Below are 27,931 nucleotides of genomic sequence, written 5' to 3' on the forward strand. Positions count from 1 at the left end.
AACATTAAGCACTTCATGACAAAAATGACCTTTATACTGTAAACCGTCAACCACATGACCGCAAACAGCATATTTCTCTAGGGTGTATAGCCACAGGGGGTCCATCAATAAAGTGTTTGTTGGGCGCTTAATTTTCTGTGCAAATGTTTGTTTTTAGTTTTGAAAAACAATATATAGGCTAATCATTATATTTTTGCTTTGTTCAGCAAACTATTCATGGCATTCCTTTCAGATTTCAATTGTTGTCATTTATAGAACAAAATGACAATCGTACAAAAAACACCCACAGGTGTCATGTTTTAGACTTGTTTACATCCATTAAACAACTATTGTTTTAACTTCAGAATAATTCACTAATATTTGACATATAATTCTGTTTTTCAATAACAAAAATCTAAAAACAATTGTTTTGTTCAGTTTATTTTAATGGGAAGAAAGGTTATTAGACGTATACAAATATTAATATTTTACTCAAAGCATATAGATATTAAATTAAGTAAATCCAAAGAAATTGCGAACTAAGTGGTCACTCCATTATAAACAGGCTAACGTTACATATAAAAAAAAGCCCCAGTAACAGGTCATAAAGCAATAGCGCCACCCTGTGACCTTACATTGTCAACACTTAATCATTTTACAGAAATAAATTTATGTAAGCTGTAAGCAATGTGGGATTTTTAACAGTATAATTAAAGGAAAAGCAGGTATTATAACTTTGCAAATTTGACATTTCTAAAAATATATATATAAATATGACAACATGGAAACAATTTCACAGATGCGAGACCTAGCATGCTAGCTACTGTGTGTTATTTAGCTTTCATACAACTTGAATGAAGGTAATTTATATCGAATAACTTACGTGGAAAACAAACAAACGGGTACCACGTGCTTCTTGCTCGCGAAATAAACTGAAGCCAAAATGGAGTCATCACAGGTCATCAGGCCGTATTTGAGAAAGCAGACTAAAAGATTTATGTGAGTGAAAAAAAAATCAGATCCAATCCAGGTTTTCTATTTCAAACAATCAAATGTCCATTGGTAGACTTGATTCAGTTTTCTTGTTTCCATCGATGATTGTCGTGAAGTTGATTTACGGGGGCAACTTATTAACGAAATGACAAGTCAACACAAACAGTGAATGTAGATCGAACGATGTAAAAAAAAAATTGTCTCTACCATTTCATATAAGACAAAGTTAGGCCTTTTTATTAATGATACATATTTAAGCATTGACTATTGATTTATTTTATCACGAAATTAAGCATTAAAAATGTTTAATTTAATTTTTTTAATGTTAACGACATATTTAAAAAGTAAAAAATCACTTATTTTATTTAAAACATATTAATTAAATAGGCCTACACATTTTTACTCTCTAGATGGATGGATGGACAGATAGATAGATAGATAGATAGATAGATAGATAGATAGATAGATAGATAGATAGATAGATAGATAGATAGATAGATAGATAGATAAGATAAACAGATCGATAAATGGGTGGATGGATGGATGAACGGATGGATGGATGAACGGTTAAAATAGATTGGCAGAAATGTAGATAGATGTATGGATGGATAGATAGACGGACGGACAGATGGATAGATAGCCTAGATATTGTTATTAATATTGTTTATTTTAAATGTTATTTTTGGAAATGTTTACATAAAAATAATAAGTGTAAAACAATATTCAGCATGGAAGCAAAACGACAACATTTAAAATCACCACAAAATGTTTATTCAAGGAGAATTTTCAATGCAAACACACACAAACACTGAATCTTTTTCAATGGGTGCGATAAAAGTTCCATGTGAACTGACATCAAATATATTACTTTTCCATGATCTTGTAGTATGTACACACACAGTTTTGTCTTCCGGTTATGTCATACGAGTGGTGGTGAACATGAAAACGTATTTGGATGCACAGATGAATTCAAATCAGTGATTCTTCACTACCGATGCACTATTACATCAAAACATCTCTATATATTTATTGTGATTCTGGCACCAAATCATAACAATACAAGCAGTCATATTCCAGAAAATCTCATTTAAATAGTCAAGATCTGTTTCAAATGTACAGGAATCATCACAGCACTCTTTGGATACGGTTCGAGGCAACAATTCAGTGCACATAAACATGTTCAGCTAGACTAAAGAAACACAGATTTAACATCGGACATACTCAGATGAACTCAGTTAACAGTTCTGTACTATGTTTTAACCTTTAAAGAAACAGAAATAGGCTGATTTTACAAGTCACCTAGAATTAAATGGTGGAGTTTTATCATTTTTGAATCCATTCAGATGATTTCCTGATCTGGCAGGAGCACTTTTAGCTTAGCTTAGCATAAGTCATTGAATCAGATTAGACCATTAGCATAAAAAAAAAATCTAAGAGTTTTGCTAATATTTAAAGCTTGACACTTCTGTATATAATGTAACCAACAGAAGAGTCAAGCTTTAAATAGGAAACTATTGAAACTTTTATTTGAATGTTTTGAGTGTGATGCTAATGGTCTAATCTGATTCAGTGATTTATGCTAAGCTAAGATAAAAGTGCTCCTGCCAGACCTATATATTGGCTAAATGGATTAAAAAATGATAAATGACTTGCAAAACTAGCTTGTTTCCAAACAAAATGGAGTGCAAATGCAAATGGCTAATAATGATCAGTAACTGTAGAGCAGGTTTAATATCAATACAAATACTGAGATTTTTGTCTTGTTCCCAAATTTGTTAATGTAACAAACAGCTTAAATTTCCCTCTCACGAGCTATTAGAATTCTCAGAAACATGCAGTTAAAATCACTTTTGTAAATTGACATGATATAAAAAATACCTGCCTGATTAAAACAACTAGCACTTGAATTGATAATCAGTATCTTATTTAAATGTCAGGTGAAAAAGGTCAATATTTCTTTCCAAGCATATAAAAAACAGTTCTAAGAATGTTTTCGGGAGATGAAGTAAATAAAGCTCTTTGACACAATGAATGTTTTTTGTTTTTCTCTGACTTCTATGTACAAAGATATAACAATGTTGTCATCCATCCCTCAAAATAACAGAGAGAAACCCTTTCAGATTTGACAAAACAGAAGCACAAATATTGGAGGAGCAGCAAACGAACACACCTGCAGTTCCCATATAGGTATAACAGACATTTCTGTAAATATATGTATATTAGATATACATATAAGAGCCATAGTATTACAAGCCAAGTTCTGAAAAAGTTGTGACATTTTCTAAAATGCAAATAAAATTGTATTTAATTTACAAAAGTACAAAGAAATATTTTATTACATCAGACAGACTCAGATAAACTTAGTTAACTTAGGTCTGTACAATATTTCAATGCTCTCTTCTGAATGATTGCAGAGCAGGTTTAATATGGTAATTTTGTTTCTGTCAGCTTTGCGTTTTTTGACTGCTTGGCGCCACGGAATAATGTGCCGGTTAGTGTTTACCCCATCAGCTATTTAATTTTTGTTACATGGTTTCCGCTAAATTTATTCTTCCATGGCGGGACGCAATGCCAAAATTGATCCCGCCACGTCTACATTACAGCTTTTCATTCAAAACACTAAGTTGTGTGTTTTTTTAATAGCGGGTGATAATCGCACCAAAACGTATTAAAAGGTAAGTGAATTATAACAGCGCAAAGTTTTCTGTTACCGTAGTAGTGCTGTGCGTTATTTGTTTAACCCTGTAAGGTTACGTGCTGACAGACTGACTGGCTGACGGACAGGTGCTCGATGCGTGGGGCCAGCAAACACAACGTATAGCCGTTTCACTTCACTTCACTTCAGAATGCATTAATACCGCTCTGTAGGTCTATTGGAGACATTCATAAATATTCCTAGCAAATCTAACTTATGTTGGAGATTTACTTGTTACATAAACACACTAAATCGCACTTCAGCAGCGTTTACATAATTACATAAATGCGATCTCGACTTTTAATACTGCGCTCATGACATATGTTATTGAAATAACGCCACAGGTAGTTGGTAGATCTGTGTAAAAAAGACCTGCCGCCACAGCTGGAAAAAATCCTAGAGGAAACACCGTGTTAGCTTTGCATTTTTGACTGTTTGGCGCCATCTTGTGATTGAATAATGTACAGGTTGAAGTATACTCCATCAGCTGTTTTTTGTTTCTGTCAGCTTTGCGTTTTTGACCGTTTGGCGCCATCTTGTGACTGAATAATGTGCAGGTTAGTGTATACTCCATCAGCTGTTTTTTGTTTCTGTCAGCTTTGCGTTTTTGACCGTTTGGTGCCATCTTGTGACTGAATAATGCGTAGGTTAGTGTATACTCCATCAGCTGTTTTCGTTTCTGACAGCTTTGCGTTTGACTGTTTAACGCCATCTTGTGACTGAATAATGTGCAGGTTATTGTATACTCCATCAGCTGTTTTTTGTTTCTGTCAGCTTTGCGTTTTTGACCGTTTGGCACCATCTTGTGACTGAATAATGCATAGGTTAGTGTATACTCCATCAGCTGTTTTTGTTTGTTAGCTTTACGTTTGACTGTTTAACACCATCTTGTGATTGAATAATGTGCAGGTTAGTGTATACTATCAGCTGTTTTCGTTTCTATCAGCTTTGCTCTTTTTATTGTTTGGCGCCATCTTGTGACCGAATAATGCATAGGTTAGTGTATACTCCATCAGCTGTTTTTGTTTCTGTCAGCTCTGCGTTTTTGACCGTTTGGTGCCATCTTGTGACTGAATAATGCGTAGGTTAGTGTATACTCCATCAGCTGTTTTCGTTTCTGACAGCTTTGCGTTTGACTGTTTAACGCCATCTTGTGATTGAATAATGTGCAGGTTATTGTATACTCCATCAGCTGTTTTCGTTTCTATCGGCTTTGCGCTTTTTATTGTTTGGCACCATCTTGTGACCGAATAATGCTCAAGTTAGTGTATACTCCATCAGCAGTTTTCTTTTCTCTTTGCAATTTTGACTGATGGCGTCATTTTGTGATTGAATAATGCGCAGGTTAGTGTACACTCCATTAGCTGTTTTTCGATTTTGCCACTTTTGCTTTTAATTAAAGAATTAACAAACTATTATGGCTAAGAACGATGATTTGTGTCAGTTTTGTGGCAAGTAGCCATGTTAGGATAAAGTACATCCAGGGTGGTTGTTTTCACAGAATAATGGCCTTCAGTTATATACAGCAGTGCTTCGCTTCACTTCATTCTGCAACAACAACCGCCTGGATGTACTTCATCCCTCAAATAATATAACACAACATACCTTGCAATGACATGATTGCCCAATCAGATTTAAGTATTCCAGAGAGCCATTTAATAACATTAGTTAAATCATTTTGGCGAGTTAACAAGTAATGAATAACTTCAATTTCATTAACTAACATCAACAAAGATGAATAAAGACTGTAGTAACTGTATTGCTCATTGCTTGTTCATTGTAACTTATGACCGTATTGGAAAGTGCTACCTGTAATTCTACATTTAAAAAAAAATCTGCCTGATTAACAGTAATTAATACCAGCATTTACAAAATGTCCTAATTTTTTCAGAACTAGTGTTGTAAAGGTAACCTAAACCCCATTAAGTGCAAATGAAATCTCCCAGGCTTTGTGTAGACCTCATGCCATGTAAACGGATTATGGCTCTTTCAAAACAGAGTGAGAAACCACACACAATACACAAGCACTGGTTATCTTACAGCGACTGGATCAGAGACTCTGGTGTAGTGGACAGTTGGACGGCAGGATGGCTGTGGGTCAGAGGTGAGACGGGACGGTCTGTAGGGCATCCTCAGTGGTGCGGTGAACATTAACATTCTGAGGAAAGACAAAGAAAATTCAATTCATGTTTCTTTATATAGTGCTTTTAAAATGCAGAGCATAGCAAAGCAGCTTAACATAGATGTTTTAGTAAATTGAAACTGTCAATCAATTTTTTAAAGTTGAATAATCAACTATTATATGGGGATTAATGGGAATAAACGGTGAATTTGGTAGCCTATGTATTAAGTTGTTACTGAAATACTATCTTACTGCATAATTTTGGTTAAAACAACCAGATTTAATGCAATTTTCCAGCCTTCATATGAAGTGTTCAGTTTTCAAACTCATTTTCTTGTCCAATTTTATTTATGTATTGTTAAATGGTCGGTTTTGCTATTACTTTAAGAAACCAACACATTTTAAGGATTAAATTTATACACTTTATAAAAAGGATTTAATTTATATACTGTACTATAAAAAGAACTTATTTATATTAGAAATATGATTGTTTTTGCTGGCTTATTATATCTGAATATCTATGATTTTGTTTAGTATTTATTAAAACGTAAAATATTTAACATTTTAATATTCCATTTTGATTGAATTTATGTATAAATTCATACGTTTTATTGTAAATTTATATTTAAAAAATCTTTTTGTGAAAAGCTATTTGAAAAAATAATTAAGCAATAAAAACTTTAGAACAAAATTAAGTATCAAAAAAATTGAAAAAAAAAAAATAACAGTTTGTTTGTTTTTTTAATAAGGACATAAAAGGACCTCGAGTCAGGAATCAAACTCAGGTCACCGTGAGCACCTCAGTGCTACTGAACTTATTTTTTAATATCAGTTCAAATCTCAGTTTCTAAAGATCTTTAAACCTTGAACTTGTATCTGACAGCAATGACCATTTTCTCCTGGAATTTTAAGTTTTAACTTTTTGTTGAGAATTCTGAATTCACATTTCGGAATTTTGAATTTGCCTTTTGAAATTCTGAGTTTACATCTGGGAATTCTAATATTTGTTTTAGGAATTTAGCATTTAAATTTTGGAATTGTGACTCCTTTTGGAATTCTGAGTAAAATTTTTGGAATTCTGAGTTTAATTTTTCAATTCTGAGTAAAATTTTTGGAGTTCTAAGTTTAAATTTTCAATTCTGAGTAAAATTTTTGGAATTCTGAGTTTAATTTTTAAATTCTGAGTAAAATTTTTGGAATTTTGAGTTTAATCTTTTAGAATTCCGAGTTTAATTTTTGGATTTCTGAGTTTAATTTTTTTAAAGGATCAGCAAAGGACCTTGAGCTGGGAATCAAACTCAGGTCGCCGTGAGCACTTCATTGCTATTGATATAATTTCTAAATGTGGAGGTGTGTGCGTTTTTGCAATTGTTTTACAACTTCCGATTCAGTCACCTATGGGAGAAATAATTAGAAATAACAAACGGCTAAAAACAGTCAAACTACCTGCTCTACAGAACAAGTGTTTGCTTGACTATACAGACCAAGCAGAATAATATAATAAGAAAATATACATTTGCAACATTAAGCAGCGTAACGAGCAGTTTTTAAATCTAAAAATGAGAGCCAAAAAGATTCAAATAGTTGCTACGGCTCGCACGTGGAGAATAAGGTCAATATGTCGGCGGACTCGGCGCCGATTCGATTTGCCGATATCGGCAAATTATCGGCACCTATAATTTAAAACAATTTTTAAAAATTAAGAATATAGTATTTTTCAACTGAATCTCACGTCTAATTTGTAACTTTTTGATTTAGCGGTTAATCTCATTCGTACAATTTAGTTCGATTTGCTTATCATCCAATGACAGTTGGATTTAGGGGCGGGATTTGGTGCCACGCCTCCTTTTTAAAATTGTACATTTTCATACGACTGAACTCTTACGAATTAGCCACTAAACTGACAAAACATAAAATACTTACGTTTCCTCATGAGATCAGGCTGTATTTGTATTAACAAGCTGTTTAAGGATTATTACAAGATATCTGAATTTCATAACAGTGTTTAAAATAGATCAGCATGTAATCACAGGGCTCAAAGTTCATAAGACAAAAAAACATCAGATATGATCAGCTTAACATCTCCACCCTTCTGACTTCAGGTAAAAGTCCACATCACTGCCCTTTACCACTATATCTAACACCACATCTTATCAGACGTATTAATGTTACCTGATTTTATAGACCATTAAAACCCGAGCAAAATCTGGCAGTGTAGTGCAGAATGCAAAGAGAGACAGGATTTCACTATTCCAATAGTTTATTAGCATCGCAAACAGACATCACAGTAGAGATTTACTCTTCTCACTCACAAGAAGAGGGTTCACATTATCATAGCATGATTCCTTAGTGTTTCAAAAAGATAAATTACTACAATAAAAAAGTAAAATGATTTAAAAACGTCCTTCATCCGAAAGCACCATAAGGCTCTGATAGCAACAAAAATATCACTGCTCTTATATACATGATAGACATTCCTACATTATGAATACATAACTCCTCATCCTAATTTACCATAAATAAATATAATGTGCCTCTGGAGTGATCTTTCATAGCAGCAGATGAATTCATATGTATATATGTGTGCATTTAGAATAAAGTGCAATTTAATATTAAACACAAGAACACAAATCTGAATGACTCAAGTGCTTCATAATCTCTGAGGTGTCAAATGCATTTTAGGATTGGAATAAAATGGGAATGAGATAATGTTGTTGTGAGGAACGTTCAGTGATGATCTGGTACTGTTAACAAAGCCTCTTCCGCCAGCCGAGACACATCTACGTTCTGTTTGAAGCAAACACAGGGAATGACGGCACAAATTAATAAGATGAGGTGATGAGCGGGTGACGACGATGATGATGATGATGATGAAGTCCACAAATAACATTAACATCCAAATCAATGAACGCAGAACTCAAAACAAAGACAGGACAAAATAAGGAAAGCAGAGAAAAAAAAAACCCTGGGATATTTAACAAATGGTCATGCTGCTGTAGAAGCTGTAGGTAATTTCATGAGCGAGTCCAACACCTCATGGTTCTTTTGACGGTTGAGTCTCAGGAGACCACAAATCTTAATCACTTTATTAAGCTCTCAAGCATAACTATAGACTGACTCCACACTTTCCCCCTTAAGCCATAGCAGACAGGGGAGGCTTTTAGTGGAAGCTCCTTTCTGACACTCAATGCAAATAGAAAAATGGTGCATGTGACTTTATGGTTCACCATTCAGACTTTTTCCACCATTGTGAGTTTATGTTTTGCAACTGACTTTATTCTTCTAGTCATTGTTTTGCCTATATTTAGCAATTCTCATGGTTTTTTATTCTTTTGTCATGGAATTTTGAGTTTATATCTCGTAGTTCCAACGTTTTATGAGAAATTTCAGTTTACATTTTGCACTGAGTTTACATCTGGTAATTCTGAAATTTATTTGAGGAATTCTGGTTTTAAATTTTGGAAATCTGACTTTTTTCTTTTGGTATTCTAAATTTTATTTATTTTTTTAGAATTCTGAGTTTACATCTATGACCTCTGACTTTTCTCTCCTGGATTTCTGAGTTAACATTTATGAATTCTGACTTTTCTCACCTGGAATTCTGAGTTTAAATTTTAAAATTCTGGCTTTTCCTTTTGGAATTCTGAGTTTACATTTAGAAATTCTGACTTTTTTGAAAGGAGATTTTGCATTTAAAATTGTGTAATTTTTAGTTTACAATTAGAAAATTCTGACTTTTACTTTAAATTCTGAGTTTACATCTGGGAATTCTGACTTTTTGTAAAAAGAAAATTTGCATTTAAATTTTGAAAATCTAATTTTTCCCTTTTGGAATACTGAGTTTACAGTTTGGAATTCTGAATTTTCCTTTGATATTCTGCATTTACATTGTGGAATTCTGACTTTTCCTTTTAGAATTCTGAGTTTACATCTGGGAATTCTGACTTTTTTAAAGGAAATTTTGCATAAAATATTTGGAAATATAATTTTTCCCTTTTGGAATTGTAAGTTTACAATTCGTAATTCTGACTTTTCCTCTGAAATTTCTAGTTTACATCTGGGAATTCTGACTTTTCTTTCCTGGAATTATGAGTTTACATCTTGAAATTCTGACTTCTTAAAAAGGAGATTTTGCATTTAAATTTTGGAAATCTAATGTTTCCCTTTTGGAATTCTGAATTTACATTTTGGAATTCTGACTATTTCAAGAAATTGTGAGTTTACATTTAAATATTTTTTGGCTTTTTCCCAGAAGGTTTCAGAGTTTACATTTAGACATTTTGATTATTTTATTATTCTGATTTTACATTTCAGAATTCTAAATTTTCTCTCCCAAAAAGTTTTTACCTTGAAATTCTATTCTATTCTATTCTATTCTATTCTATTCTATTCTTGATTTGTTTCTCCCAGAATTCTGTTTAAATCTCAATTCTGACCTTTTACTTACTTTATTCTAACTTATTGACCAACCTTATTGACTTTTTTACATTTCAACCTTTCAACTTGTAATTACAATACTATTTTCACCCAGGAGTTCTGTTTACATATGAGAATTCAGATTTATATATTAAAAGTCTGACTTTTTATACAGAATAAAGTATAAATTGGACAACATTAACTGATTATTGCACATAAAAATCTGTCAAATTTAATTCAAGATCTTTAAAATGTTAACTTTTGATTGTAAGAAAACAGTAAGAATCGAGAAACAAAAAGTTGCAAATAATTTTTTTTGCAGAAATAAGCTTCCATATATTTTTACCCAGCATACTGCCACACATCCTCAGTGCCTTAATATATCTAAGTCTTACCGTCGGTCTGTCTCTGTGTGTGTTCACAGCTTCCACTTTCAAATCAATCGACTCCACCTTGCAACCTAAAGACCAAGAACATTTCACAATCAAGAGCTGAACCACATTTTATGAATACATCATATTCAGGTTGGCTGAAAAGTGTCCATCTCTTACCATAGGCCACTGGTGTTAACTTCAATACTGTGTGTAGAGGGCATTTCAGATAAGGCAATTCCTCTTCAATAAACAAAAAAAAATTAAAAACACACCAAACAACAAGACATTAGTTTACTTACAACTCATACCCATCAATACAAGTCAAACGTGATTTAAAAGTCTTCACCTGCTGTTTTGTCCAGAAAGTAGGCCAGCAAGCATCTCATGACGGCTTGATGACAGATGACCAGAACGTTTTCCTGCCTTTCTAACTCCATGATCACGGGTTCCAGCCTCTGGACCAAGTCTTCATAGGACTGTGAGGAAAGAGCTGGATTACAACACTCTTCTATTGCAATATTATTGATGCATTTTAATGTGATAGGCTGTAATGTCAATGAAGCAATGCTCAAAATAAATATTGTCTACATGCGAGGTTCTGGAGCAATTATGGATTTTAAAACAACTTTAAAAATGCACTTTTGGACTTACAAATAATAAGTCACTGGCAGTGTGATTTAACAAACATCCATAGAAGTGAGCCTCTGATAATAGTTACTTATTTTTTGTATTTAAAAACATAATAATATATATTTTTAAAAACAATACTTGACTTCTGCCTTGCTTATAACTATTGTTAAGTTTTTTGAAATAAATTGAATGGAGATTTTAAGATTGCTCTAGTCTAAAACCATTTCTGTCTGATTTGTGACACTTTCAAATGTAAAAAGTGTGATCGTTTTATTAATTTTTATAAAGATTTAATTAAGCAATCGAACTTAAATAATATATAAATATAAATAATATGAATGTATAATATAATATAATATAAATAGATACAAAAATAATCATTAAAAAATGTATGAAAATTATTTTAGCAAATGTAATTTAAACAATCTTTTTATTGAAATATTAAATTATATTAAAATGACATCAATCATGATATAAACTTTCATGAAATGAAACAATCTAATATTCATAAAAATCAATATGATACTTTCAAAACTAAAAAGTTTGATCGTTTTATTGATTTTTAATAATTAAGCAATCAAACTTAATATATAAATATAAAAACTTGAATATATAATATAATAAAAAATATATAATATAAATAAATACAACTAGAAATATTAATTTAAATAAAAAATCTCCTTTTTATTCAAATATTAAATTAGAATCAAATTACATCAATCAGAATATAAGCTTTCATGCAATTTCATGATCTTATATTCCTACATTCAATAAAACAAAAACAAAATATTCAGCTTTCAGCCAAATATATTCTGAATGTTTAGTTTTAGACTTGAATTTGTGTATATATCTATTACAAATGACACATCACACACATACATAATACACAAAGCTCACTTTAAAACCAGCAGCTGACATGAAATATCATAACTCAACTATCATCCTAAAACATGAATGTCCTGATAATTCAGTCATAGAGTTCAAATCACACATTCACAGAAACATCTCTCATATTGACAATCAACAGAAATATTCTGAATTGAAATGATACTGAATTAAATTCGAAATGGAGTCATGATTTACAAACCCATATGCTCAGCAGTGAAATAAACGATGATAAATAGTGAACGCAGGTGACGTGACATCAGCTTTTATCTAATAAAGTGAGAACAGTGTGTTGCTTTAATGCTCTCTGAGTAAAAAGCTTTGAGATATTGATCTTAATGAGAACTGCTGGCTCTGATGAGCAAGCACACTCTGACGGATGAGAAGTGTGTGTAGGGGCTCAGGGTAATGGTGTGTGATGTGCTCAGTCAGAGTAATAAAAGCTTACAAAAACACAAAACAAGGTCAATTATGCACTCTGGGAACATCATCAACGCAGACTAAAAAACAAGAGCTGTTTACTTCATTTCAGAGTATTTGGTCATGGGTAAGAGAGAGCCTGGCAACCAGAAACATTTAGGAGATGGATTTTTAATGTGCTGAAGCTTGAGGGATAGCTCTTTGTCAACTAAAGAGACATAAAAGAGCAATGCAATCACTAAATGATAACAAATGAAAGCTGAAACACATCTCGCTATGTTTTATACGCTCATGATAGTGAATCATTAATCCAACCTTGGGTGTTTCAACTGTACATGCGCCTGTGTTTGTAGTAAGAACAAAAAAAGATGCTGAAAATCAATCTGATTTTCAAACAAAATAAATTAAAACTTTTGTTATTCGTTCCAACTGCCAAAAAAAAACCCTCAATGAAAATATTTGTATTTGATTTTAGGAAAACAGATATTTAAAGGAAAAAATATTAAGTTCTTCAGTTGCTTAAATCACTTCTATTGTCAGCATTTGTAAGTCACTTTTAGTTAAAGGCATCAGCCAAATGAATAAATGAAAAGGTGATAAAAGAAAATAGAAGTATTAATGCTAAGGTAGGTGACCCTTCGCTCTTTAGTTACTGTTGCTACGCCTGTCAAGCTCTCGTGCCTGGCAGGGCTTTTACAATGTGTATGCACCGGTGTCAGACACTGCCAGGGATATAATGTCATTTTTGGCGAACAGGGGAGATATCCGAGAAAGCCAGACAAAAAAAAAAGACTGCGGTATGCATTACAGGAGTACATTCACGACATAATAGGCAACCGATTAGAGAATAATTCAATCGAAATTGAAGCTAGCTTAGCCTAGCCGCCTCAAACGCTGACCATTCAACAGCTTAGCTCATGCTCAGCAGGAGAGGGGAAACTTACAAATAATCTTATAATAACAAATTAAACTGATTTCTCCATTTTAGCCAAAAAGTCTGTTAGACTAATTGTAGTGCAATAAAATGTAGCATTACAAACCGACGAGGAAACACGCATGACAGTGCTTTTACATAATTCATTCCTAGGTAGAGCAGCCAAAAAGAAAAAATTGATGGATTTGTGCTGAATTGTAGCATCATTGACACATACCAATGTACAGTAAGTTACCCATTACTGTTAGTATGTTTGTGTGCCACTGGTTTGCTTGGATCGGGACTTGTGGAGCTGCGCTTTGGTGGATTTGCTCTTCAGTGTTTGGACTTTCAGCAGTGAAAATGAAACTAAACTAAACTAAACTGAACTTCAACTGTGAGATCTGGACTTTACTGAACCAATCTACATTGTGAAAAGCGCTATATAATTGAATTAAATTTATCCAAAAAGTGCCCTTGTGTGTTTTTACTGGGTGAATCTGTGTAAACTGTAGTATGCAGTTGTGCTGTAGTCAGGATTTTGGTTAAATGTTTCATTAAATTAAATTAAAAGACTATCATCAGGGATAATAAAGGAACATATAGTTAGATGGGACATCCTGTGATACATTGATGTGTATGTTTTTTATTTAAATTTCGTGCTGGTCGCTATTCATGATGTAGATGAGCTCAAGCAGGACGTTTATGAAGTCTCCTTTTGTGTTCAGAAAAAGAAAGAATGGCATTGAAACAACACCACGGTCATAACAGAATTTTTAATTTTGAGTGAACTATCCCTTCACACCTTATGATTTAAATGAAAGGCACATTCAAAATATTAAAAAACACGATTTCAAGTAAACTGACCTCTCCTTTGGGATAGCGGTATCGATATTTATCCTGGTCCCGTAATGCAAACTCAAGCGGATATCGCTGCTGGATCTCCTCATACATGAGCTCCTCACAGACACCCTGAACACACATTGAAATCAGTCAATTAATGCACTCACTCAATCACTCGCTCACTTTCCTTTGTCTTTGATCTATCAGGGGTCGCCACATCAGAATGAACCACCAATTCCTCTGGCATATGTTTTACAATATAATAAGTCTGAGATATCTGATTAATGACCAAAGGAAAAAGACTCACGGCATCGATCTCATTGAGAGCTTTCCACTGTTCGTACGGTACGCCCACAGCTTCTGCCGTCTGTATGGTCCTCTTCATCTGACTCGTCCACACTTTCAATTCGTGAATATTCTGCGACTGGATAAACTGACCCAAAGTCTCAGCATACTATGAGGGAATGTCAAAAAGAAATTATTCAATTGATGATCAATTGTTGACACAACATTTTTTAAAACACTTCAAAAACAATTTAAATTATTTCGCATTAATTTATTAAACATAAATAAAATTCTGTCACTAGTTTTTGAAAACAATACAAAAGTTGAGCATTGTAATATTTAGGATGGTACCGACATTAATAAGCATTTAACTATTTTTCATGCATTTTGTTTTACAAATAAATATCGTGTAATGTTCTTTTAACAAGCAACATGCTTTTTTCTTTTATGCATAGCTGATTTTTAGCATCAATACTCTAGTCTTTATTATCAACTGATCCTTCAGAAAATAGTTTAATAAGCTGATTTGCTGCTCAAAAACATTTATTTTAATGAGCAATGTTGAAAACAGCTGTGATGATTTGTATTTTTGAATCACAGTGATGAATACAAGCATCAAAAGAAACTGATTTGAAATGGCAATCTTTTTCTAAACTTTGTAAGCGTCTCAGATCTGAACACATTTAATGCACAACAAAATATTTCTTAAAAAAACCTCCATGTGTCCATGTGAAATCAAAAGTTTTACATTTTTTATAGTTGGCGCACACTGCTATTTTTTATTATCAATAATTCAACTGTGCAAGTAAATCCACTTAAAAAAACTTTTGTTTTGGTAATCTGTTTATGGTTCTTAAGGTAAATGCATACCTTGGCAATAAGGGTCAAACAACTAAAAATAAGGTCAAGAATCTTGGTGTGACTCTGGAGTCAGATCTGAGTTTTAATAGTTCTGTCAAAGCAGTTAGTAAATCAGCATACTATCATCTCAGAAACATTGCAAGAATTAGATGCTTTGTTTCCAGTGAAGACTTAGAGAAACTTGTTCATGCTATTGTCAGCAGCAGGGTGGATTACTGTAACGGTCTCCTCACAGGCCTTCCCAAAAAGACAGTCAGACAATTGCAGCTCATCCAGAACGCTGCGGCCAGGAAACTGACCAGAACCAGGAAATCAGAGCATATCACACCTGAACTCAGGTCTTTACACTGGCTCCCAGTTACATTCAGAATAGATTTTAAAGTATTGTTACTGGACTATAAATCACTAAATGGCCTAGGACCTCAATACAATACAATACCCTCGCTGCTGGAATCAGCTTCCAGAAATGATCAGATATGCTCCAACATTAGGCACATTCAAATCGAGACTGAAAACACATCTGTTTAGCTGTGCCTTTACTGAATGAGCACTGTGCTACATCTGACAGATCGCACTATTGTGTTTTTCTTTTCTTTTTCATACTTTTATAAAATATAAATGTTTTAACACATTTTTATCTGTTTCTATCAACCTTTTTATTATGTTTTTTTTATTTTTCTCATACTTGTCTCTTTTAATCCTGTTTACGTAAAGCACTTTGAACTGCCACTGTGTATGAAAAGTGCAATATAAATAAAAATAAATAAACTTGCCTAATCTTCAATCAAAATCTGATGATATGATTTTTGCATTTGGAGTGGCGGAACTTCTCAGTTGACTTAAGTTTGACGTTTCAGCAATTAAATTGTTCAACACACCCGTATTTACATTAGTTTCTAACGAAAGAATGATGTGCAAAAAGAAAGCCCCGCCCCCTACTCAATATTCAGTTTTACCTGGAAATACAACAGACTAAAATAAAAGCATCAGCAACTGAATGTTTACACTGACTTCAAAAACTGTCCTGATGTCATCACTATAGACTATTTCAAGACATCAAACCTCCTGGCATTTTTGTGAATGAATGCTAGGCTAAAAAAGATGACTTAACATAAACAAGCCTAAACAGCTTACCTTCTTTCCCCTTGCTGAAAGCCCTGAATCTCCTCCGATTCGGCCTTTAATGTTCAGATCACTCTCTCCATGCCGGCACAAGTAGATGGACCGCGGCGTGATGTGGATATTCATGAGGTAGTAAACTATTCTGCTCTGTATGTGGTCCTGAACCCGGTTCACTAGGTACCTTCGGCCCACATCAATGATCTTTATGAAGGAAAGATCCCTAAACACACACAAACAGAAAAAAGATTACATTTATTCATAAAATTCAAGATTCAGCTCAACAGCACTTTAAATGATATATACCGGTCCAGTTCCTCATCCAGGGGTTGGTAGGAGTTCTCATAACACTTTATCCTCTTCATAAAGTCAGCGACGGCCTCTTCTGTGTTACAGTGTGTGTAGTCTGGACTGCCCAGCTTCACTTGCTGCACACAAAAAGCACAAATTTATACAAAATACAGTGAGATAAAGATATTAAAGACGTCTCTGTGACTTACCACAATGTTTTCAGCGATAACGTCAGGGTCTTCACACACAGACTCTACAAAGAACACCTTAAAGATGAGAGGAAAACAGCGTTATAAAAGAGCTGAAATGAGAAACACATGAAAATACAAGCTTTAGATGAAAAATCTCATAGTAAGCACCTTGAAACCGTTCTGCTCTGCAAATCTGATGATTGTGTCTCTTCTTTCTCTTGTCGTGTTTGTGGCATCAAAAACCTGAGGATTGAGTAATAAAAAACAAGATAAATGCGTAAAATAAAATGTTTAAATCGCAACTACTGTATTTTCTGGAATATGAAAGTTGCTGTTTTATCATCTGAAACATAATGCAATATTTCAAAATGACTTCCTAATATTAAGCGAGCAAAACATACAGTGTGTTTTCTTATTTTGACAAGCATTTTTTGTCTTTTCAGAAGCTCAAGTATTCATTTATGTTGCTTGTTTGTGTTTTTTGACTGCTACTACAGCAGGGGAGTTCTCTAAATCTACCTGAGCTCAAACTCCCTTCTCACCTTGCAAACCCTGGGCTCGAGGATCTTATGAGCTCAGGGCTCTCTCCTGGGACAGCATGCCAAACAAGCTTTTATTTAAGCTGTCTCCGTTTTGCTTGCCTTGTTTACTTTTAGTTACTAGGTAGCCAGTCAGTCAGTCGCTCTAACAACTTGTTGGAAACCTAATTCACATGTTGGGGTTTTTCCTTTCTTTTTTGCAAACTTTAAAAAGATTTACTCACAATTGATTCAGTTATAAATGTAATCCAGCTAATGTACTGGACGTTTTGAATTTGAACACAGTATTTGTGCAACTACTGTATGACATCCTCTATTTGTTGTGAATGGCATTGTTTATAAAAATGGCGCTTTTCTTACCGCCACCTGTCCACCTTCATCTGTGAGGAACTGCCGGACATCATTGAGAGCTGCCAGTGCACACTGCCTAAAATAAGACAAGCAATCACAAAACATTTTCAGAGCATTTCTATATTAATTGACCTTTACTTACAGCTGTATGGTACACAAAGCTTATGAAATTTAATATATTAAACAATTAAACATAAGAACCCTAAAAAGTAAATATAGAGGACTTATTGATATTCTGACAGTATATTATGAAGTTGTCATAATAAAAAAAACAGCCTAAATATAGCATATACAAATTAAAATATAATTTATATCCCATAGTACACATTTTTAGCTTTTCAATAGCTAATCCAGTTTTTAGGTTTTCAGGTTTTCTACTTTTTCCTCCCGATTATGCACAGGCGAAAACATGAGGACAACAGATCTGACACATTAAGAGTCTCATTTTATTATTTTTTTACATATTAAAGGGATAGTTCACTCAGAAATAAAAAGTCTGTCATTATTTGCTCACCCTCCACATGTTTGACTTTCCTTCCTTTGTAAAACACAAATGAAAATATTTAGAATAATGTTGAAAACCAGTAACCATTGACTTCCATAGTATTTTTTAAATGTGGAAGTCAATTTCCAACATTCTTCAAAATATCTTCCTTTGTGTTCAACAGAAGAAAGAAAGAAATTCACAAAGCTTTTAAAATCACCCGAGTATGAGAAAATGATAACAGAACATTTATTTTTGAGTGAACTATCCCTTCAAGTCAGGTCTTAATGGAACAATATAATATATTATATATTCTATCAATTACTCCATAATAAAATTTACTTCATTAGATTCCTAAGACAATAACCAAAGACTTATTGTTAGCTTCTACATTATATCTTATCATATAACATATTTGTTTATATATATATATATATATATATATATATATATTAATGCAATGTCAGTAGCGAAGGCTAGTTTCATGGCAAAAACTATTTAATAAAAACAATTACATTCAAAATCAACCAACAAATAAACACAGGATAAATTTGCTAAGACTTTTAATGTTATACATGATAAAACAAATGAACTTTTCCTGATAACACATTGCTGAATATCTCTTAAAGTGAGTTATTTCAATTTCAAGAGAATTTGAGAATTTTTTGAGAATTTCAAGCTGTAACCATTTTCTGTTGTTTTTAAATTTACAGGCAATCAAATGTATTAATCACATTTTTATCAGATTTTTCTTTTAACTCAGAGGTTGTGAGGCCTAGAAAGGGTTTCTGCAGGTTTTATCAAGTCAAATTTAAGACCTTTTTAAGGACTTAAACAGGGCTAAATGCTAAGGATTCTTTCTAATGCCCTGATTGGACCAGCAGATTTAAAGTCTTTTACCTGCCCTATCAAAAAAAGGCATTTCTTAAGGCTGATTTAGCTGGCAGTAGGTTTTTATATGTTCTCCATGTCGTGTTTCTTCCCAGTTGTTTTGTTTTTTCTGAAAGCTACCTTACTACACAAGTGGTTAAACTCGCTAATTCAGAGGCGGTAACCAGCGGACGTGCAACAACTTTAATCAGGTAAACACAAAACAAAAGGTTCCATCTGGAGTCCTTCATGGGACTCCAAACTTGTAAACACTCACTCCATCGGATCAGAGCGTCGCTGTGATGTGTAGTTAATTTTTTTGAGAGGTGCACATCAGCATGAGTCAAATAATGTGTCAAATCAAGCCCTTTATCTTCAATCTAGATTTTCTTTAAAAGAGGTTTTAAAAATGATAATAAACTAAATATAATTAATTTTACATGGACATGGGAAAAATAAGACCCATTTAAAATTATTTAAGACATATAAGACTACAAGACTTTTTAGGTCTAAAATTTTAGAATTGAAATGTAATACTTTTTAAGACACCCTGATAAACATAATGTTGAGAAAGTAAACTCAATGGGGATTATGTTCTCAAAGAATTTATGAACATTTGCAGAATAACAGTAGCTTGTTTATATTGACAAAAATCTTAGTCTTACTTCCTGATTTTGAGCCCCTCTTCATTGTCTGGTCGAAAAAACTCAAAGGATTTGTAGATCTTAACACATTCTCGTCTGTATTGGCCAACGTTAAACTCTGCGGAAGTGAAAAGGAAACCAACTTGAGGAAGAGCAAAACCACATGTGGATTAACACAATCTTGGCCTGGCATTTCACAAATCTGCTCTTTGTAAACTCAATCCAAACCTTTCGTAGGAACATCAATCCAGTTGAGGTAGCGTGTCAGTTTTTTGGAGATGTAGGTCTTTCCTCTGGCGGGCAGACCGACGGTTACTATAAGCGTAGGGCAGTTTGTCATGCATACTGGAAGAAACAAAAACAGCGTCTCATAAAACACTTGAAAAACACGTTTAGCTCCTGCTTTGCATATAAGCCGAGCTGTCGATCATCACACACCTTATTGCATAAAGAACAGGAATAATTTGATCTTTGTGCAGTTCTGGTGGCATTTTTATTGCTTTAATCAAATCTGTGAGTTGTCATTGTAGAGCAGAAGTCGCTTTGATATTGCCACATCAAAGAGCATAATATCATATCTATGTCTATACAGTTGTGTAATAAAAACATGGGTGAACATGTTATATTGCTATTGGTTTGTACATTTTAAAATTATGTACCGGATTTCAAAAAACAATCACAAATATTTCCATTTGAGACATAAATGATAAGGTAGAGGTACAATCACTGGCCACTTTATAAGGTACACCTTACTAGTACCAGGGTTGGACCACATTTTGGCTTCAGTACTGCCTTAATCCTTTGTGGCAGAGATTCAACAAGGTACAGGAAATATTCCTCTGAGATTTTGGTCCATATTGACCTGATAGCATCACGTAGTTGCAGCAGATTTGTCGGCTGCACATTCATGAGGTTGACACCGAGTTCTGACCCTACTATTCGAATGTTGCAGCATAAATCAGACCAGGCAACGTTTTCCCAATCTTCTATTGTCTAATTTTGGTGAGGCTGTGCCAACTGTAGCCTCTGTTTCCTGTTCTTAGCTGACAGGAATGGCACTCACACCGTCTTCTGCTGCTGTAGCCCATCCGCCTCAAGGTTGGACATTTCGTGCATTTAGAAAAGCTCTTCTGCATACCTCGGTTGTAATGAGTGGTTAATTGAGTTATTGTTGCCTTTACATCAGCTGGAACCAGTCTGGAAATTCTCCTGACCTCTGGCATCAACTAGGCATTTGTGGCCAAAGAACTGCCGCTCACTGGATACTTTCTCTTTTTCGGACCATTCCCAGTAAACACTAGAGATGATTGTGCGTGAAAATCCCAGTAGATCAGCAGTTTCTGAAATTCTCAGACCAGCCCGTCTGGCACCAACAACCTTGCCATGTTCAAAGTCACTTAAATCCTCTTTCTTTCCCCTTCTGATGCTTGGTTTGAACTGTAGCAGATCATCTCGACCATGTCTACATGCCTAAATACATTGAGTTGCTGCCATGTGATTGGCTGATTAGATATTTGCGTCAATAAGCAGTTAGATAGGTGTACCTAATAAATTGGCCGGTGAGTGTATATAGTTTAAGCTTCTTGCAAAACAATCACAAATGTTTTTCATTTACTTAAATGCCTATAGGTTTATAGTAGATAAAACAATGTTTTCAATTGTATCTTTTTCTTGATTGTATTTATAGATTTATAGAAAATATTTACAACACATGCAAATACAAAAACGCACTACAACAACGATAATGTGTCAGGGGACACCCAAAAAGTTTGTACATGTTTATTCTATGATTCTATGGAGATGCATTCCCACTGCAGTCACCCCAATCAATTTAACCTTGTAAATTCTTTCAAATAGAGATATTAAGTCATCTGGTGAAATTGTATTTATATCGCAATATATATCGCAAAATAAATTAAAAATCCCAATGCTAGATTTTTACAATATCGTGCAGCCTTAGTTTATAAAATATTTAATGTTTTCAGGCCTTATTGAAAAAAAATATATGCAAAAATCTATGTGTGAGTTATACATATTTTACAAACTTTAAGGTCTGAGATATTTTCATTTTCTAAAAAAAATAAAAAATTCTCTAAATTATAATATTCTTACTTGAAGACACATTATCGGTAGTCATAAATTAAAATAAAAAAAATCTAATTTTAATAAAAAATGTGTATTTGTCAATGGAAAACCATAAGAAATGGTTATAACCTATAACACACACACACACACACACACACACACACACACACACACACACACACACACACACACACACACAGTAGTAATTTATTTAATAATATGTAACAAATGTGCTATTACTAAAGCAATACAGCATTATTACACAATACTGTAATAATGTACTATTTAATTTACAACTATTTACGATTTATTATCTCTTATTTAGTTCATTTGTTTACATATCTAAGATTACAAGCTAGCCAAGTACTGTGCAACAATTTAAATTGTAACAAATGAACGTTATACATCACATATATAATACAATAATACAGTAAAACACAACTCGTAATCTTCTTAAATCTTATGTAATGCTATTAAAAATAATTATTTAAAAAAGTAAACGTACTCAAACAAAATCCTCTCGATTTCTTCATGTTCAGCTCTAAATATAGGGTTAAATAGTCTGTCATATTATGAGTATTGCATCAGAAAAACCCCTTTAACCCAAATCTGCCTCCAGCATCTCATCCTTTCATTCATGCTTACCCTTTTTCTGACTAATGTGCCTGTCAGGAAGGCCGTTTCTGGAGGATGGCACCCATATTTTCTTTAAAGGATTCTGGGTGAGCTCTCGGGTCAGACTATTGCCGCATTGCTCCGTGTTGTTCTCTATTAAACTCATTATATTCCGTCGTCTCTACACTCGAGCGTCCATAACCATCAGTGCGCACTAAAGACAGCGTTGAAGAACGGCATGAGACTGGTAGGGAAAAGGTCTACCGTAATGACAGGAGCGGATGCGCGCTTACACATATTTACCGTAAACATTGGTGTGTTTTCAACAGTAGGATACATTAAAAAAAGATTTCTTTAGATACATGGTTTGGCCGCTTGGTTTATATTAAAAGCCTGAAATGTAGCATTATTAAAACTGATCTTTGTACCATTTTTAGATTAGTTGTTACTAAAGTTTATATGTGTTATTGTTCTGTTCACCAGACGTAATGGTGAAGAACGCTGTGTAGTCATCTGACATCTGTTGCGTTTCTCAGCGCTGCTGTAAACGGACTAATCACAACCGGTTGTGGTTGGCTGCTTGCCTAGCGTCTGTGAGGAGTAAGGTTTACCTGCACAGCACTTACTAGCTGGCCTCCTTTACACATGCACAACTCAAAAATAAAGAAATATAAGTCTATGAATTAAAAAAGCAAAATTTATATTTTTTTTCCTTTATGCTATCACCATTTATGAATGTTTTTTTTTAAATTTACCTGCACGAGGTTCCCATAGAAATGCAAGTTGTTTGCCCTTTATTGGAGAGTGGTCTGGATGCAGACCTGGTGCAGTGCAATCTGGGCTGCATCCAATGCTTGGTAATGGGCTCACCTAACTCCACCCCTCACAGTGTGGTCACTCGCTTCATTTGAGTGCATTGTGTCTGACATTGCATCGTTGAATGATTCCATCACAGCTTGCATCATAAAGGCTGCATCCAGATACTATTGCTTTATTGGGGTCGCGATTCAAGTTTATCCACAGTGCAGCACACTCTGATTATTTGAGTTCTCATTCATTTTGCTGTAAAAAAAATTTACACTAAAAGGAATTGTAATTGTATTTTCAAGAGGAAACTTTTGGATTTCTAGTGAGGGTTATAATTTTTTAAACTGCAAAATATTATTGAAGGGAGACAGCTGGAGAGCCACAGGGTCCCTACCACTGCAATAGCAGGTGCAGCTTGACTAGCATAACTTCATTCTGTTATAAATGAGATCGTTTTTACTGTAATAAGTTCATTATATAATGTTATAATTTATACAAAGCAATGTTTTTTAGTTTGTTTTTTTTTTTTTTAAATATTATTAAATAAATTAGAAAGTACCCATGGCAGCTATATTTACTTTCGGCCCACTAGCCTCAATCTAGTTTGCAAGGGCGGACTGGCCATCTGGCAATTCTGGCAAATGCCAGAAGGGCCGGACCATTTTTTTAAAATGTAGGCCGGTATGCTATTTTTTAATATGTATGGTTTTTACATGCAGGCAGCTTTTATCTCTAGCAAGATGTGAATATTATGATGATGATGATGATGATGAAAGTATAATAACAATAAATGTTAAGCATTGGCCCAATCGGCAATGGCCGGCTGGTTTCGAGAAGGGGGCGACCCAATCAGAGGACGTAATCAAAATCTGGCAAGAATGTCCAACAAACAGTAAGTGCAACACAAGCTAATTCTCAGAGATAGACTGTAAAAAAGGAAAGGTGGTGCCAAAAAGCTCAGCAAAACAATGCTCTAAAATCATGCTGCCAAATGCATAAAATCAACTAAAATAGTCTCGAAAGGGGGCAGCGCAGTGGGTAGCACTGTCGCCTCACAGCAAGAAGGTCGATGGTTCGAGCCTTGGCTGGGTCAGTTGGTGTTTCTGTGTGGAGTTTGCATATTCGCGTGGGTTTCCTCCCAGTTTCCATCACAAGTCCAAACACGTGCTATAGGTTAATTGGGCATCCGCTGTGTAAAACATATGCTGGATAAGTTGGCGTTTCATTCCGCTGTGGCGATCCCAAAGGGACTAAGCGGAAAAAAAAATGAATGAATGAAATGATAGCATGTATAAATTTGTTATAAATGGCTTGTTTTTGTTCCAGTCACATACATTAAATGTTTAAATATCTATTACATGTGGTACTGCTTATAATATTTCACCATCTGTACACTAATAATATAAGTTGTGAATGTGCGTGTCCGTGGATGGAGCTGTGTCGGTGTGGTAATGTGGGCTGGTGTGGCTACAGTGCCAGGGCTGATTTTTAGTTCCAGTCCGCACCTGCTTGTTTGGTTTTTGGCCCTTCATAAGAAAAGATTTGGGAACCCCTAGTCTATTTGGTAAATCCACCCCTGGTTATGTTTATCGTTATGGATCTTGGAGTAAAACTAATTATTTTATAATAATTTTCATCAGAGAAAATATTGGCAACAGAACATTGCGTGAAGCATTTTTTTTCCGGCAAAGCTACAACTTAGATGCCTTTATTTTTAAATCAAATATAGCAGATCACAGCAGGTTTTAGACGGATCAGTAACTCATTTTTACCCAAACTGCTAATTCCAGCGCCCCCGTGTGGTGCATGAACATGCTGTTTTATTTATTTATTTTATCATTCATTTTTAAAATAAACTTAATGTACATATTTAAGCCTTATATTTACTAACTGAATGAAATGCACAAATGCAGACGTTCAATCAACAGGCTACACGGCTTATTGTCATTTTCAATGTCTCTGCAGGCTGGAGGGCAAGCTGTAACCTGAATAGTCCGATTTCACCAAATGTGCAACTATGAATCACGGTCTATCAAGTCAAACGTGTTATATTCACAACATTACGATATTAAAAGCATGCCTGTAATATCTACAGCCAAATAAAACACAAAAAACGGGAATTAGGTCAAAGTTCACGTTCAAAATATTCAGTTTAAAAGCTTACAGATGCCGCCCTAATTCCAAACATGAAATCACTGTATTCAAAATAACAACATTTGTGAAGACAGGCACAGTTTAAGGCTAAAAATAATGCAAGAAGCTTTAAAATATTATATTTTTGGAAGTGAGAGTAGTCAGAGACATGATAATTTACACAAACTGTCCACTAGGTGGCAAGACTGAGACATGTTCATGGCTGCAGACCCCAATGGATTATGGGTAGGGGATTTGACTTGAGCTGTCTGCAACTGTGCATAGCTTGATAACAACAGTGATTTGTGGGAAGCAGCAAACACTTATATCAGTGCACAATGACCATCTAAAACACAGAAAACAGGCTACATGATTGCTTTGAATAAAACTGAGAGGCAATTTTACATTTCCAAAACATTCTACAATAAACACATATGTATGTAATGACAATAATCAAACCCTTCAGGGGCATTTCCTTTATTCATTAGAAACACTTACGACTTGTGTGCTGTTCTCCATGAGGAACTAGAAAACCTCCACGATCATGCATTTACTCCCAATTCTAGATGTATAAATGTCAAGATATGAATCATAAATCTCAGTCAGCAAATCAGACCCATAAATCAGCATTAAGATGTCTAAAACTAGCTCTGCTAAACAAGCGAACGTGGGTGTGGAGTATTTGTTCAACTCACTGTAAAAACACATAACTAATAAATACATATTCTCTCCAAACAATCTGTCAAATCTCGAAAATATGATTTTCTTAGGCTTAATTATAGTGTGTTCTTGTTTGGTAACTCTCATTCTCATCGCAATGGATTAAAAAGATAGTATTTTGCCAAAAAAATACCTCATCATTTACTCTCCCTCATATGGTTTCTTGCATCTGTTGAACACAAAAGAAGATACTTTGAAGAATGTAGGTTGCTGCAACCAATCAACATCCACAGTTAGTAAAATAAAGTACTATGGAAGTCAATTGGTGCCAGAAACCTGCATTTTTTTTAAATATCTTCCTTTGTGTTTAGTGTGTTCTTTAGTAACTTTCATTCCCATTGCAATTGATTAAAGGGATAGTATTTTGCCAAAAAATACCTCATCATTTACTCTCCCTCAAGGTGTTTCGTGCATCTGTTGAACACAAACTAAGATATTTTGTAGAATGTGGGTTGCTCCAACCCATAAACACACATAGTTAGTAAAATAAAGTACTATGGAAGTCAATGGGTGCCAGAAACCATTTTCAAAATATCTTTTTTTTGTGACAAGTGAAGGGTGAGTAGATGATGGCAGAATTGCCATTTTTAAGTGAACTATCCCTTTAAATTAGTAAAAAATACAACAATTTTATTCACAACTGCTCGTTTTACAAATCTGAAAGAAAAGCAACAGCAGATGCAGTCTTTATATATCACACAACCTTCTCTTTTTCTGTCTTCTCTCTAGGTCATAGTACTCTATTTTTACCACCTCACAGGCTGCATTTTACCTTCCCGTCAGTCAGTAAACCAACAAACATGGCCATGATTTGACCTCAACTCCTCCACACTCCTGGACAGCATGACTGACAAACTCTAGAAAAATCACTGACACTAAGAAATGACATAAAAATCATTCACAATATAATGAAAAAAAATCATGTAACACCATTTCAGTGAACGCAGCACATGACCCAAACACTCTGGTTATCTCCATTCATTCAGTTGCAATGCCCCCAGCGCGACGTCACATTTATTTTTAGACCACACGCATGTTTTACAGCAATGTATGAGCATAGGTTATGTGAGTATATCATTAACAGAGCGCAGATATAATGCTACTGCTCAATTAAACGGCTCGTGAACTGCTGAGTTCAACGCACACGCGCCTACGTGACAGAGTCTTGTTTACTTCTTCCTCCTCGCGCACACAATACCAGCTGCTTCCGCCAAAAAAAGCCATAACCACAAGCTCCTTACCTCTCTTATCCAGATTCTGCGTGATTTTGGACCGGCTAGCACCCCTCATTGTCCGCGTTTCTTGTGTTAGTGCTTTATTTTGATGCTCGAGCCTTGAGGTATAAAGGAGAAGTATGTGAAAACACGAGCACACACGCCCACTGATTGACAGGCGGCGAAGCCAATCGCTGCGAGGCAGAGGCACGCGGACACGCCCACCCTACGTTATAAGGAATCAGGGCAAAGTTTGTGTTGATACTGTTGCGCAGTGTTATGCAATGTTTTTGTGTGTTGTTGAGGAATGGCACCAATTAATGAATACACACGCTCGATTCTTTGTTTGCAAATTGAAAGAAGATGACAGGACTTATTGAACACACCCAAAAACTGTTTAATATGACAGCAATTCATTATTTTATTATATGGAATTACAATAAGATGCAGAG

General features: G+C 34.4%; 1 protein-coding gene across 9 annotated transcripts; it reads right to left on the reverse strand.

Moving 5' to 3' along the window:
• Positions 1 to 1,720: 1,720 nt before the first annotated feature.
• pfkfb4a (6-phosphofructo-2-kinase/fructose-2,6-biphosphatase 4a) lies at positions 1,721 to 27,676 on the reverse strand. Of its 9 annotated transcripts, none has more exons than XM_087272419.1 (16): positions 27,507 to 27,648; positions 20,134 to 20,250; positions 19,927 to 20,023; positions 17,917 to 17,983; positions 17,186 to 17,260; positions 17,036 to 17,092; positions 16,842 to 16,963; positions 16,551 to 16,758; positions 14,578 to 14,724; positions 14,295 to 14,399; positions 10,926 to 11,055; positions 10,757 to 10,819; positions 10,601 to 10,665; positions 3,803 to 5,825; positions 3,128 to 3,729; positions 1,721 to 2,340 (listed from the first exon to the last, which is right to left on the reverse strand). In XM_087272419.1, the coding sequence occupies exons 1-14, from the start codon at positions 27,553 to 27,555 to the stop codon at positions 5,766 to 5,768; spliced, it is 1,362 nt and encodes a 453-aa protein (XP_087128545.1). In that variant the 5' UTR covers positions 27,556 to 27,648; the 3' UTR covers positions 1,721 to 2,340; positions 3,128 to 3,729; positions 3,803 to 5,765.
• Between the last annotated feature and the right edge of the window lie 255 nt (positions 27,677 to 27,931).

The sequence above is a fragment of the Danio rerio genome, chromosome 11, assembly GCF_052040795.2.
Source record: "Danio rerio strain M-AB ecotype USA chromosome 11, GRCz13ab, whole genome shotgun sequence".
Taxonomy (NCBI): Eukaryota; Metazoa; Chordata; class Actinopteri; order Cypriniformes; family Danionidae; genus Danio; species Danio rerio.

What these genes read in the sequence shown, in the direction of transcription:
- pfkfb4a (XM_087272415.1), bottom strand. Translation starts at nt 22,771, where the DNA reads ATGAGTTTAATAGAGAACAACACGGAGCAATGCGGCAATAGTCTGACC. An exon ending in GTTAACACCAGTGGCCTATG is followed by an intron (nt 10,666 to 10,756) that starts GTAAGAGATGGA and finishes CTTGGTCTTTAG; the next exon opens with GTTGCAAGGTGGAGTCGATT. An exon ending in CACACAGAGACAGACCGACG is followed by an intron (nt 5,826 to 10,600) that starts GTAAGACTTAGA and finishes GTCTTTCCTCAG; the next exon opens with AATGTTAATGTTCACCGCAC.